Source organism: Oncorhynchus masou, chromosome 32 (genome assembly GCF_036934945.1).
Source record: "Oncorhynchus masou masou isolate Uvic2021 chromosome 32, UVic_Omas_1.1, whole genome shotgun sequence".
Lineage (NCBI taxonomy): Eukaryota > Metazoa > Chordata > Actinopteri > Salmoniformes > Salmonidae > Oncorhynchus > Oncorhynchus masou.
This window is the reverse complement of record NC_088243.1, coordinates 49,239,142-49,253,537: the sequence shown is the minus strand read 5'-3', so window position 1 is coordinate 49,253,537 and position 14,396 is coordinate 49,239,142. Positions and strand designations below refer to the sequence as shown.

General features: G+C 39.6%; 1 protein-coding gene across 1 annotated transcript; it reads right to left on the bottom strand.

Annotated features, from left to right (window-relative positions):
- Window positions 1-1,806: 1,806 nt before the first annotated feature.
- LOC135527013 (solute carrier family 22 member 4-like) lies at window positions 1,807-14,335 on the bottom strand. Its single transcript, XM_064955679.1, has 10 exons — window positions 13,751-14,335; window positions 13,558-13,661; window positions 13,039-13,193; window positions 12,773-12,944; window positions 12,525-12,666; window positions 8,583-8,674; window positions 8,256-8,470; window positions 2,732-2,914; window positions 2,287-2,422; window positions 1,807-2,149 (listed from the first exon to the last, which is right to left on the bottom strand). Exons 1-10 carry the CDS (start codon window positions 14,108-14,110, stop codon window positions 2,062-2,064), a joined length of 1,647 nt encoding a protein of 548 aa, XP_064811751.1. The 5' UTR covers window positions 14,111-14,335; the 3' UTR covers window positions 1,807-2,061.
- Between the last annotated feature and the right edge of the window lie 61 nt (window positions 14,336-14,396).

Sequence of the window (14,396 nt, the reverse complement as noted above, 5' to 3'; positions counted from 1 at the left end):
TATGGGGAGAGAAGTCAATGCACACTGTTTTTGTAAACACCTTCTTTTAACTGTGAAAGGTTAATGCCACACAGTCAAGGTTAGGCTTGCACAGATCGGGAGGACCTTAGGAACAGTCCTGTGTTTGAATTGTCCTTCTAAACCTAACGGTTCCGCCGCTGTCACCCAAAATCAAATGACATTGTGGTGCAGGCTTCATTGTGGGCCTATTTTTCTCATGGTCGCTGCGCTCAGACCGAGTGAGCTACGGTCAAGCGGGGCACCTCGTTGGACTCGGCCCTGCCTTGGGATTATGTTTATGCCATTGCCTGCTCTCTGTGTCTTTAAACACCACGCTTTGTCACTCCATCCTTGCTGTGTGTGTGTGTGTGAGAGCTTTTCTTTGACATCTGTTGGGAAAAATGACTGATTTACAGTTCATGGGGGTTGTCTAATCACACATATGAAGTTTTGGACAGATCTGATTTTTTTAACCCTTCCAAACAGCCCCTGAGACACCAATTATGGCACTTCCGGTTGGCACAGGAAGCTATAAATAAACTCATATCCTCATTGGGGTATGCCTTTACAGAATCCTGAGTTTTAAGTCTTTACGTTAAGAACTGAGTTATTTACGGAGGGTTTAGTGAGTGTGTGTTATTTCAGAAAATCATAGAAAATCACAGAAATGTCGCAGAGCTCCGCAGCACATTTTAAAAATACTCGTATGAACACCCTGCAACTGGATCTGTAACCGTTGAAAAAAAAAACACCTATATCTGAACATCACGATCTGGTCAACGTACGATTTCTCGTAAATGACGATAGATAAATGGCCGATTTTTTTTATTGACACCGGAGGCTCCTTGACTTTGACGTGAAGTGAAAAAATCTTTTCTCTATTTTCATTTTGGACCTTTAATCCCAGAAATATGGCCATAACTCAAAAACCGTTGAGGCCTAGACGCCATCTTGTTCGGGGCCATCTTCCCATAATGCCAAACCTACGCCCACCAAGTTTCGGCTTCGAAATATTTTCGGTTTCCGAGATATGGCACGTCGTGATTCGTGATGTTTTGTCCAATAGCAATATGATTGCTTATGCCCTCTTGTGGGATATTTCGGCATTGCGCAAAAATGGGCTAAAATTTGTTTATTTTATTAAACGAAAACCGAATGTCCGACAAAGTTCATTTGATGACTTCCCGGTAGGTCTGGCCCTACCGCTCGCCCGACGCCGTCCCCGAATTTCTAAAATGTTTTCGGACGTCTAGTAAGGGACCGTACAGTTCCAATAGGAACTTTCTCACTAACTATACGGTGATTGTCGAAATGTTCCCTTAAGGTATGTTAGTGCCACTGGAAAGTTGGTGGACTATAAATTTCCATCTTATATTGTCGGCCTAAAATCTGTTTATCCACTCATTTCATTGGCCTATGATATTGGTTGCATGTAACACATGGGTCATTCGTTTTATTGATCTCAGTATGTAAATTTCAGAGTTGTTTGGAAGCTCTGGTGATGACCCTGTTGAAAGGGGAGGCTACTGTGTGTTTTTGTGCGTTCATGGACAGGTGTGGGCATGTTGTGGTGGTTATTGTTTTTGTGTTGTGTCATTTCTGTGTTTATTTAAAAAAAGTGCTGATAATCGCTTCAAGTGTTCAAATGTTAAGTAACCTGAAGTTGTGAATTAAATTGCCCTGCAATTCTAAGCATCTTTAAACTAGAGTATGGTTGTCAATGATGTAAAAGGAAAAGTTAATTCCACATTCCTTAAATATGACCAAAAATAAACAAAACACATTTTCTAATGTTTGAGTTTATTAAGGAGGCTCTTTTCACTCGCAGAAAATGCGGTTTTAATCATTGACTATACCAGACTGAAATTCCTCATGGTCATCTGTTGTGTTCCGAAGCACTTCAGTGCACAAATAAATCATTACAATAGTATTTTAAACATTCTCAACTTATTAGTACATTTACAAAGACATTAAAACTAAGCAAAACACACACAATTATGGAAACATCTTCAATACAGCTTGCCTTTGCAACTTGCTTTGTACTGAGTTGCTCGTGCAGAATCACTCTTGGATGTTGTTGACTTCATTCCCCACCTGTGTGTTTCCTCTCTGCCTCTGGCCATCCCGAGAAGCCCGGTTTGTGCCCATGCTAAGGGGCAGAGAAGACTTTGTTTAAAGAAGGTGGGAAACAGGAAAAACTGTAAAATGTCTTACAGTAGTTTATCTCGACAGACCTGTCTGCCTGACTGTGACTGACAACGCAAGTCTAGTCAGCCAGTAACTTACCATCTGAGGGGTTTAACCTGGTTGATGAATTCTGGTAGTTGTTCTCCTTTTGTTTCTGGTAGCAACAAGCTCAACACACCAGCTATGACTGTGGTGCCTCCCATTAGAATGTAGGGTAGTATCTTGTTATACGTGCCTTCAATCAGAAGATAGTGTGACACTTTATTTGGATCCACAAATCATTTTCTTACATATCTTTAGACAAATCTACACATGCACACGTTTGGTATTACTATCCTTGTGGTGACGAAAAAATTGAATTCCATTCAAAATCCTATTTTCCCTAAACCTAAACCTGACCCCTAACCATAATTGTTTTAACCCTAAACCCTTAAACCTAAAATAGCCTTTTTCCAAAATGCTTCCTTGTTTTACTATCCTTGTGAGGACTTCTGGTCTCCACAGGGATAATAAAACCAAACAGACATACGGACTGGAGACTCACCCATGTAGGCGATGTATGGAGACACAGTGCTACCTACTCTGGAAGCCATGGAGGTGGCACCCAAGGCCATATTGCGCACCACTGTGGGGAAGAGTTCTGTGCCATACAGATAGAGGAATCCAAACGCTCCAGTGACACCTGTTTTTCCAATCATCACCAGGGTGAGAGACAGGGCGTGCATGTCTGACAAGGACAGAAACAAAAGGTCCCACGAAGTTAAATATAGTGTAGGCCGATGACAAGAATGACGAACCAGACACTCGAACTCCAGTGTGCAGCAAGCAGAATTTTGTGGTCCTAGCACAAGGACAGAGCCCCACAATGTTCGTCTTACTGTTCCGCTAGTTAAACAGTCCAGAAGTTAGTGTGATGTGGGCATTCAACTGGCCTGGAGAGGCCATCTTTGTCTTTGAAATCTCAACACATTTTTTGATGGGACAACTTTTTGGCTGTCTTGGGATATATCATTTCATGCTTTTTCTGCTTTTGTTTTTCCCTTGGCAGACATACCAACAAATGTACTTGTCCAAATAAACTTAAAAGGTTTGTGAAACTGGCTAAACCCAGGAAGTATATACATATATATTTTTTACATTAAAATCTCAAAAATCCTATCTGACCTCTCAGTATGCCCAGTTCAAGATGGACTTTTCCACTGATGGAAAACATCCTGTGACATCTACCATCTCCTGACTTACCAAAAGGGGAGGTGCCTTTGAGAGTTCAATGTCCGTTCCTGCAGAATAACAACAAACCACAAACAATCTTTAGCCAGTTTGACAAACCTTTCCAGTTTCTTTGGACAAGTAAATGACCAATGGATTGCTGTTATGTCTTTCTGATTATTTCTATCTTTCTATCTATCCATCTATCTAACGTGCAGTATAATGGCTTGGGATTGGAATTGTAATTCCGGCAATTGTAATTCTGCGTCACTAAGACATGTGATGCCCAACTTTTATCAACACGTCTCCTTCACAACTAGGGATGATAAAGTCCTAGAACACTGTTACTCATCCCACAAGCAAGCATACAGTGCCTTCAGAAAGTATTCACACCCCTTGACTTTTACCACATTTTGTTGTGTTACAGTTTGAACAATGGTCAAAATAGTTTCACTGGCCTACCCAAAATACCCCATAATGTCAAAGTAGAATTGTTATTATTGTTATTACAAAGTAATAAAAAAGACAAATCTGCAATGTCTTGTGTCATGACAAGCGCACAAATCAAATCAGGTATTCTACACCTTTGTTATGGCAAACCTTAATAAGTTCAGGAGTAAACATTTGCTTAACATGCCACGTAATAAGTTGCAATAATAGTGTTTAACTTCTTCGATATAGGGGGCTCTCTTCATTTTTGGATAAAAAAACATTCCCGTTTTAAATAAGATATTTTGTCACGAAAAGATGCTTGACTATGCATATAATTGACAGCTTTGGAAAGAAAACACTCTGACGTTTCCAAAACTGCAAAGATATTGTCTGTGAGTGCCACAGAACTAATGCTTACAGGTGAAACCAAGATGAAATTTCATACAGAAAGTGCCCCAGATTTTGAATGCACTGTGTTCCAATGTCTCCTTATATGGCTGTGAATGCGCCAGGAATGAGCCTACACTTTCTGTCGTTTCCCCAAGGTGTCTGCAACATTGTGACGTATTTGTAGGCATATCATTGGAAGATTGACCATAAGAGACTACATTTACCAGGTGTCCGCTTGGTGTCCTCCGTCAAAATTATTGCGCAATATCCAGCTGCGTCCACTTTTCCATTTGGTTCAGAGGAGAAAGGCAACTGCCACAAATGATTTATCATCGAATAGATATGTGAAAAACACCTTGATGATTGATTTTAAACAACATTTGCCCTGTTTCTTTCGATATTATGGAGTTAATTTTGAAAAAAGTTTGGCGTTGTAATGACTGAATTTTCGGGGGGTTTTCTTAGCAAAACGTGATGAATTTCTCCTACACAAATAATCTTTTTGGAAAAACTGAACATTTGCTATCGAACTGAGAGTCACCTCATTGAAAACATCCAAAGTTCTTCAAAGGTAAATGATTTTATTTGAATGCTTTTCTTGTTTTTGTGAAAATTTTGCCTGCTGAATGCTAGGCTTAATGCTATGCTAGCTATCAATACTCTTACACAAATGCTTGTGTAGCTACGGTTGAAAAGCATATTTTGAAAATCTGAGATGACAGTGTTGTTAACAAAAGGCTAAGCTTGTGAGCCAATATATTTATTTAATTTCATTTGCGATTTTCATGAATAGTTAACGTTGCGTTATGGTAATGAGCTTGAGGCTATGATTAAGCTCCCGGATCCGGGATTGCTCGACGCTAGAGGTTGACATGATTTTTAAACGACTTCCCCATCTCTGTGCCCCACACATACAATTATCTGTAATGTCCCTCAGTCGTACAGTGAATTTAATGCACAGATTCAAGGACAAAGACCAGGGAGGTTTTCCATTGGTTCCCAAATAAGGGCACCTACTGATAGATGGGTAAAACAAACAAAAGCATTTACATTGAATATCCCTTTGAGCATGATGAAGTTATTCATTTCACATTTGATGGTGTATCAATACATTCAGTCACTACAAAGATACAGGCATCATTCCTAACTCAGTTGCCGGAGAGGAAGGAAATCGCTCAGGGATTTCACAATGAGGAAAATGGGGACTTTAAAACAGTTACAAAGTGTAATTCCTGCGATAGGAGAACAACCAGGATGGATCAACAACATTGTAGGTACTCCACAATACTAACATAATTGACAGAGTGAAAGGAAGGAAGCCTGTACAGATACAAATATACAAATATTCCAAGTCATCGTCCCCCTTTCGGCAAATCCGATGTCCCTATACAGAAGCTCAAACAGGAAGTACCTGTGACGCGCTCCATATAGAAATGGTGCTCCGAATTAGAGGCTATGTTGCAGAACTGCTTTGCTAGCTCTGACTGGAATATGTTTCGGGGTTCGCAGCTTCCCCAAATAAAGAAAACATGCATTTTATTAACCTTTTTGGGATAGGGGGCAGCATTTTCACTTTTGGATGAATAGCGTTCCAAGAGTGAACTGCCTCCTACTCTGTCCCAGATGCTAATATATGCATATTATTAGTGGTATTGGATAGAAAACACTCTGAAGTTTCTAAAACTGTTTGAATGATGTCTGTGAGTATAACAGAACTCATATGGCAGGCGAAAATCTGAGAAAAATGCAACCTGGAAGTGTGAAATCTAAGGTTTGTAAGTATTCACTGCAGTCCTCAATGAATTTGCCTTGAGATATTAATGATGTTGCACTGCCTTAGGGGTTCCACTAGATGTCAACCATCTATAGAAATTTGAATGAGACCTCTGCTGTGTTGTGGGAGTGAATGAGAGCAGAATCAATCATGTGATTGGCAGTCAGCCATTTTCTGATCACACGCATTCTTCATGGTATCCACTTTGCGTTCTATTGCTCATGAAGACACAAAGGAATAGTCCGGTTGGAACTTTATTGAAGCTATATGTTAAAAACATCCTAATGATTGAGTCTGTACTTAGTTTGAAATGTTTCTTCGACCTGTAATATAACTTTATGTTTTTTTCCGACGTAACGCTGACCAGAATGAGCGTTTGGATATGTATACCAAATGAGCTAACAAAATAAGGTATTTGGACATAAATAACGGACATTATCGAACAAAACAAACATTTATTGTGGACCTTGGATTCCTGGAGTGCTTTCTGATGTAGATCATCAAAGGAAAGGGAATATTTATCATGTAATTTCTTATTTATGTTGACGTCAACATGGCGTCTATTTTGACTATTTTTCTGAGCGCTGTCTCAGATTATTGCATGGCTGGCTTATTCCGTAAAGTGTTTTTGAAATCAGACACAGCGGTTGCATTAAGGAGAGCTATATCTATTATTCCATGTGTATAACTTGTATTATAATCTACATTTATGATGAGTATTTCTGTTGAATGATGTGGCTATGCAAAATCACTGGATGTTTTTGGAACTAGTGAATGTAACACGCCAATGTAAACTCATATTTTGATAAATATGAACTTTATCAAACAAAACATACATGTATTGTGTAACAAGAAGTCCTATTAGTGTCATCTGATGAAGATCATCAAAGGTGATTAATTTTATCTCTTTGTGATTTTTGAAACTCCTCTCTTTGGCTGGAAAAAATGGCTGTGTTTTTGTGGCTTTGTGGTGACCTAACATAATCATTTGTGGTGCTTTTGCTGTAAAGCATATTTGAAATCGGACACTGTTTTGGGATTAACAAACAGATTAGCTTTTAAATGGTATGAGATACATGTATGTTTGAGGAATTTTAATTATGAAATTTTTGATGTTTTGAAATTGGCGCCCTGCACTTTCACTGGCTGTTGTCATATCACTCCCATTAACGGGATTGCAGACATTGCACCAGTCCCTCCTGCAGCAAAACACCTCCACAACATGATGCTGCCAACCCTGTGCTTCACGGTTGGGATGATGTTCTTTGGCTTGCAAGCCTCTCCATTTCTCCTCCAAACATAATGATGCTCATTCTGGTCGAACAGTTCTATTTTTGTTTCATCAGACCAGAGGACCTATCTCCAAAAACGATGATCTTTGCAGTTGCAAACCATAGTATGGCTTTTTTATGGTGGTTTTGGAGCAGTGGCTTCTTCCTTGCTGAGCGGCCTTTCAGGTTCTGTCGATATAGGACTCGTTTTACTGTGGATATAGATACTTTTTTACCTGTTTCCTCCAGCATCTTCACAATGTCCTTTGCTGCTGTTCTGGGATTGATTTGCACTTTTTGCACCAAAGTATGTTCATCTCGCAGAGACAGAATGCGTCTCCTCCCTTAGCGATATGACGGCTGTGTGGTCTCATGGTGTTTATACTTGCGTACTATTGTTTGTACAGATGAATGTGGTACCTTAAGTGAAATCATCTGTCAACAATTGTTGGAAAAATGACTTGTGTCATGCAAAGTTTGTATAGTTTGTTAATTAACATTTTTTTTTGGAGAGGTTGAAAAATGAGTTTTAATGACACCAACCTAAGTTCCGACTTCAACTGTATATATTCCTGCTACCTATCATTTTTGAATACATTGAATAGGGTACTGGCACTGACCTGTACATACTTGCATTCTTGTGTTCTTTCATTCTCATCGTAGTTCTTACTTTTTTCTTACTAAAATGTTCTTCTTCTAGATTCTATTATTATCTTATTATTATTATCGCTGCATTGTTTGAAAAGAATACTATCGGTAAATCTGTTGAATCTTGTGCACGTGGCAAATTAACTTTGAAACTTGAAAGAGAATTGACATTTCTAAAGTATGTAAATAATTACTAGGAAAACCTTTTGTCAACATTGTGATGTTATCAAATGAATCAGTGCCAATGATGAAATGCCAGTTACTGTTGATGTGGTCTACAATCTTGCAAAGTTATATCAAATATTGACCAATTGGAAATGGCCGTGTGGTGGGAGGGTTCATACCTTGAGGGATAAACTTGATGATCAGAAGCAGGGTCCCAGAGAGGATCATGGTGAAGGGAAGAGTGAATCTCCGTGGAGTGTAGCGTATAAATAACCAGATACTTCCATAACCCAGAAATTCGGAGGATGCAGCCACCAAACAGTTGAAATAAGGGTCTCCATCCATGTTGGGGGTGTTTAGGGACATCCCATAGTAAGTCATGGATATGACAATCCTGGGTAGAAGATTAGATAACTTTAAGAAATGAAAAATCTTTCAATTAGAAGAAAATGGTTAACATGTCAGTGAAATTGGTATTTTTTTTTGTCAGTGGAAATAGTTTTTACCAAATGATAATGCTGATGAGTGTGATGTTCCTTATGTTAGTTGTTTTGATGAGATCCAGCCATGTGTACAGTCGCTGACTTTCCTTGTTTTCCTAGAAACACACCCAAAATATGAGGCTGTTAGTAATAGATTTTTCAGACCAATATTGGATGTAATTATCAAATGGCAAATTGATTAACACACACATTCTAATAACACACACAGCTGAATAAAGACAAATGCATAGACAAATATAAGTCACTAAGCAAGACACCTTGACTTAGTGTATTTGAATAATGACAGTTCATGTCTTTAGATTGATCTAGGGAGATCAGCCAAGGTCTTTGCCAACATTTACTGTGCTCTAGTAATTACCTGCTGTAGTAATGTATTTCACAAGGTTTATTTTCTGGATGCAGTGGTGTAAAGTGCTTAATAAAGGAGACATACTCTTTAAAGTACTACTTAAGTCATTTTTTGCGGTATGTGGATATTACTATTTCAATTTTTTACAACTTTCACTTCTATTCAACTACATTCCTAAAGAAAATAATGTAGTTTTTACCTCATACATTTTTCCTGACACCCAAAAGTACCCGTTACATTTTGAATGCGTCGCAGGACAGGCAAATTATCAAATTCACGCACTTATCAAGAGAATATCCGTGGTAATCCGTACTCTCTCTGATCTGGTGAACTCACAAAACACAAACACTTAGTGTTGGAGTGTGCCCCTGGCTATCTGTAAACTAAAATAAAAACAAGAACATCTGGTTTGCTTAAAATTAGGAATTTGAAATGATTGACAGTGCCTTCAGAAAGTTTTCAGACCCCTTGACTTTTTCCACATTTTGGTAAAAAAAAATCCTCCGCAATCAACACACAATATCCCATGATGAAAAAGCTAAAGATTTTCAAAATGTTTCCAAATTTATAAAAGACAAAACACAGAAATTCGTTATTTACATAAGTATTCAGACCTTCTGCAATAAGACTCGAAATTGAGCATCCTTAAGATGTCTCTACAACTTGATTGGAATCCACCTGTGGTAAATATAATTGATTGGACATGATTTGGAAAGACACACACCTGTCTATTAAAAGGTCCCACAGTTGACATTTACATGTCAGAGCAAAAACCAAGCCATGAGGTCGAAGGAATTGTCCGTAGTGCTCTGAGACAGAATTATGTCGAGGTACAGATCTGTGGAAGGGTACCAAAAAATGTCTGCTGCATTTGAACGTCCCTATGAACACAGTGGCCTCCATCATTCGTAAATGGAATAAGCTGGCCACCCAACCAAACTGAGCAATCTGGGGGGGGGGGGGGGGTCCTTGGCCAGGGAGGTGATAGTCTGACAGAGCTCGAGAGTTCCTCTGTGGAGATGGGAGTAACTTCTAGAAGGGCAAGAGGGTTCTAGCGGTGGCAGGTAGCCTAGTGGTTAGAGCGTTGGACTAGTAACCGAAAGTTCATTGAAAATAAGAATTTGTTCTTAACTGACATGCCTAGTTAAATAGAAGTTTAAAAATATATATATTTTTAAATCTCGGCAACACTCCACCTATCAGGCCTTTATGGTAGAGGGGCCAGACGTAAAACGCACATGACAGCCCGCTTGCAGTTTGCCAAAAAAGCTCCAGAAGATTCTCTGGTCTGATGAAACCAAGATTGAACCCTTTGGCCTGAAAGCCAAGCGTCACATCTGGTGTAAACCTGGCACCATCTCTACGGTGAGGCACGGTGGTGGCAGCATCATGCTGTGGGGAAGTTTTTCAGTGGCAGGGCCTGGGAGACTAGTCAGGATCGAGGCAAAGATGAATGGAGCAAAGTACAGAGCGATCCTTGATGAAAACCTGCTCCAGAGAGCTCAGGACCTCAGACTGGACAACGACCCTAAGCACACAGTCAAAACAACGCAGGAGTGGCTTCGAGACAAGTCTCTGAATGTTCTTGAGTTTCCAAGCCTTAGCCCGGACTTGAACTCAATCAAACGTCTCTGGAGAGACCTGAAGATAGCTGTGCAGTAACGCTCCCCGTCTAACCTGACAGAGCTTAAGAAGATCTGCAGAATAGAATGGGAGAAACTGCCCTAATACAGGTGTGCCAAAGCTTGTAGCATCATACCCAAGAAGAGGCATCAGGGTAGACTAGTGGTTAGAGCATTGGACTAGTAACCAAAAGGTTTCATGTTCAAATTCCCGAGCTGACAAGGTATAAATCTGTCCCTCTGCCCCTGAACAGGCAGTTAACCTGTTGAAACTCCCCATCCCGGATCCGGGATCATGACTAAAGCCTCAGGCTCATTAGCATAACGCAACGTTAACGATTTCTGAAAATCGCAAATAAAATGAAAATAATGCGTCTGCTCTCAAGCTTAGCCTTTTCTTAACAACACTGTCATCTCAGATTTTCAAAATATGCTTTTGAACCATAGAAATTGACTAATTTGTGTAAGAGTATGCTAAGCTAGCTTAGCATTTTGAGTAGCATTTAGCACGCAACATTTTCACAAAAACCAGATAACCAAATAAATAAAATCATTTACCTTTGAAGAGCTTCGGATGTTTTCAATGAGGAGACTCTCAGTTACATACCAAATGCGCAGTTTTTCCTGAAAGCGTCTGTGTGTAGGAGAAATTGTTCCGTTTTGTACATCGCTACTGAAACGAACCGAAAATTCAGTCACCTACAACGTCAAACTTTTTCCGAATTAACTCCATAATATCGACCGAAACATGGCAAACGTTGTTTGGAATCAATCCTCAAGGTGTTTTTTCACATATCTCTTCATTGATATATCGTTCGTGGAAGCTTGCATTCTTCACTAAATTCCATGGAAAAATACTTGCAGCTGACTTTTGCGCACCAATTTCGGCGCAGGACACCGGGCGGACACCTGGTAAATGTGGTCTCTTATGGTCAATCTTCCAATGATATGCCTACAAATACGTCACAATGCTGCAGACACCTTGGGAAACGACAGAAAGGGCAGACTTACTCCTCTCGCATTCACAGCCATATAAGGAGACAATGGAAAACAGAGCCTCAAAAATCCTGCTCATTTCCTGGATGCCGTCTCATCTTGGTTTTGCCTGAAGCTCACGTTCTAGGGCACGCACAGAAAATATCTTGGTAGTTCTGGACACGTCAGAGTGTTTTCTTTCGAAAGCTATCAATTATATGCATAGTCGAGCATCTTTTTGTGACAAAATATCTTGTTTAAAACGGGAACGTTTTTCATCCAAAAATGAAATAGCGCCCCTAGAGTTTCAACAGGTTAACCCACTGTTCCTAGGCAGTCATTGAAATTAAGAATTTGTTCTTAACTGACTTGCCTCATTAAATAAAGGTACCATTTATTTAAGACTCAATGCTGTATTCGTTGCCAAAGGTGCTTCAAAAAAGTACTGAGTAGAGGGTCTGAATACTTATGTAGATGTGATCAGTTTTAATTTTAAGAAATTAGCAAACATTTGTAAAAACTTGTTTTTAGCTTGTCATTATATTGTGTGTAGATTGACGAGGGAAAAACGATTTAAATCAATTTTAGAATAAGGCTGTGACTTAACAAAATGTTGGAGAAGTCAAGGGGTCTCAATACTTTCCAAAGGCACTGTATACTTTTACTTTTGGCACTTAAGTATATTTTAGCAATTACATTTACTTTTGATATTAAGTGTATTTAAAACCAGATACTTTTACACTCAAGTAGTATTTTACTGGGTGACTTTCATTTTTACATGAGTCATTTTCTTTTTATGTTTCTTTACTTAAGTATGGGTTCTTTTTCCACCCGTCTGGATATAAGCTGAAAGAAGACTTTAGGTCCCTCTGATCTTGCTTCTCTTTTGCATGCACATGGTATTATATCTGCAAAATACTTTGGTTGTCAATCTCTTGGATTTGACACACATTTCCTACATCCATACATTTCAAAACAGACTGTAGCTAACTACTGTACCATGAGTTGTTCACAGTCTTCCGGTTTGAATATGACATCTGGAGAAGTGATGCCGTTCTTTCTTGCTGCAGCTCGTATGATGTCCTCTGCCTCCTTTACCCTGCCCTGAGACAACAGCCACCGTGGAGACTCAGGGATATACCTAACAGAGGAGACAAGGACTAAAGTACCCAAACACTGTGTGTGATAAGGACATCTGTTGTCACACAAAAAGGACAAGGAGATTACTATACCTAACTCATACTCACCACCAAAGTGGGATATAAAGAAATCCAGGTATAGACAGGGCTATCAGCAGAATCCTCCAGCTACGGATGAACCAGGCAAACATTGGCAGAGCGGTGTATCCGATTGCATAGCACATAGAGACCCCCAGTGAGGCAAAGTTGATGCGTACATTTCTGATAAGAAGCTCAGAACCTAAAGGTTAAGGACATAAATATAGGAAACGCTCAATACCTCACAACATTCTCAAGCACTTAGGATTTTGCCTGATATCATTCAAGTTACTCACCAAGTATGAATGCAGCACAGTAATTGGCAATTTGTCCCATCCCAACGATAAAGTATAAGGCACAGAACAACTCCCAGCTATTGGCAGCAGCCTGGAGTATACTGAATACGGTCTGGAGTGCCAAAGTAGCAAAGAAAATGAACCTCCTCCCATACCTGAGGAGAAATACATGTTTGATCTTGCTTACTCTGTTATTATCATGGTAGAATATTGAGAAACTATTGATGCACTGGATGACTTGATGTAAAGTTCTAGAGATGGAGGCTGCAATAAAAATGTAAACAAATAAACAATTGATTGATCACTGTGTTTTCATTAACTTTTTAATCATGTAGTGAACAACTAGCCTGATCCACCACATCCATTGGCAAACTTTTTGATCAAATATATTTCTCAACATGTCTTACTGGTTCCCCATTAAAGCTGCCTACAGTAAAGTAAATCTCACCTCTGTTTATTAAGTCACAGCATGTGTGGAGGGATCTAATGAGATGGTAGTGTTCAGACCGGAACACGTACCTATCGGAGATGATCCCAGACAAAAAAGACCCGGACAGCACTCCAAAAAAGAATATTGTGACGGTGAAAGGGGTTTTCCATGCATTGTCACACACCAGATCCCACTGTGGGTAGACATAATGTTAGAATGATTATGAAGACATTTCCACAGATCAGGGAAACATGAATATAAAAACTACTAAGGATGTTTTACCTCTGTCACTATGGTGGACCTGTATTGCTCTTTACTGAATTCCCATCCATCCAGGCATCCCTCTGTCTCATTCCCAAAGCCGGTAGCAGAGTCCAATTGTTCTTTAAACCGAGTACAACGACTTAAAATGACCTCTCCCTTTACCTCCTGTAATGGTATGGAGTAATTCAAATCCATTCCAAAACCACTGAAGTTCAGCTGGGGGACCCTGCACCGGTGTGGAGGGATATCTGCCAGGAAAACCATGGCCATCCCAACATAGCCATTAGGAATACTGCTTAAACTGAGCAGAAGAAAAATAACCTTTTGGAAAGGTCCCCATTCTCCCAAAAAGGAAGTAATTTCTTCATAGTCCTTCATTTTCAAGTAAAGTATAGAATGCTGAACTAACTATCTATGAATGACCTAGAGACAAGACTATCTTTTAAACTGCAGGTCACTGTGTCATACCGATATCCATGAGATCAGTGAAACATGACACCCAGTGGGTGGCGTCTTAGAAAGGTAAAGGACAATTAATAAATAGACAATACCCAACCTAGCATGAAGAGGTCAAAAAAACAAAATTCACAGTGGATTATTGAACTGCTCAATATGGCACACACACACAGAGAGACAGAGACAGACAGAGAGAGACAGAGAGAGA

Coding starts and splice junctions, on each gene's coding strand:
- LOC135527013 (XM_064955679.1), bottom strand. CDS start 14,110: ATGAAGGACTATGAAGAAATTACTTCCTTTTTGGGAGAATGGGGACCT. Junction 8,675..12,524: donor AAGACTGTGAACAACTCATG/GTACAGTAGTTA, acceptor GTGTGTTTCTAG/GAAAACAAGGAAAGTCAGCG. Junction 2,915..8,255: donor CATCAAGTTTATCCCTCAAG/GTATGAACCCTC, acceptor TGTCCTTGTCAG/ACATGCACGCCCTGTCTCTC.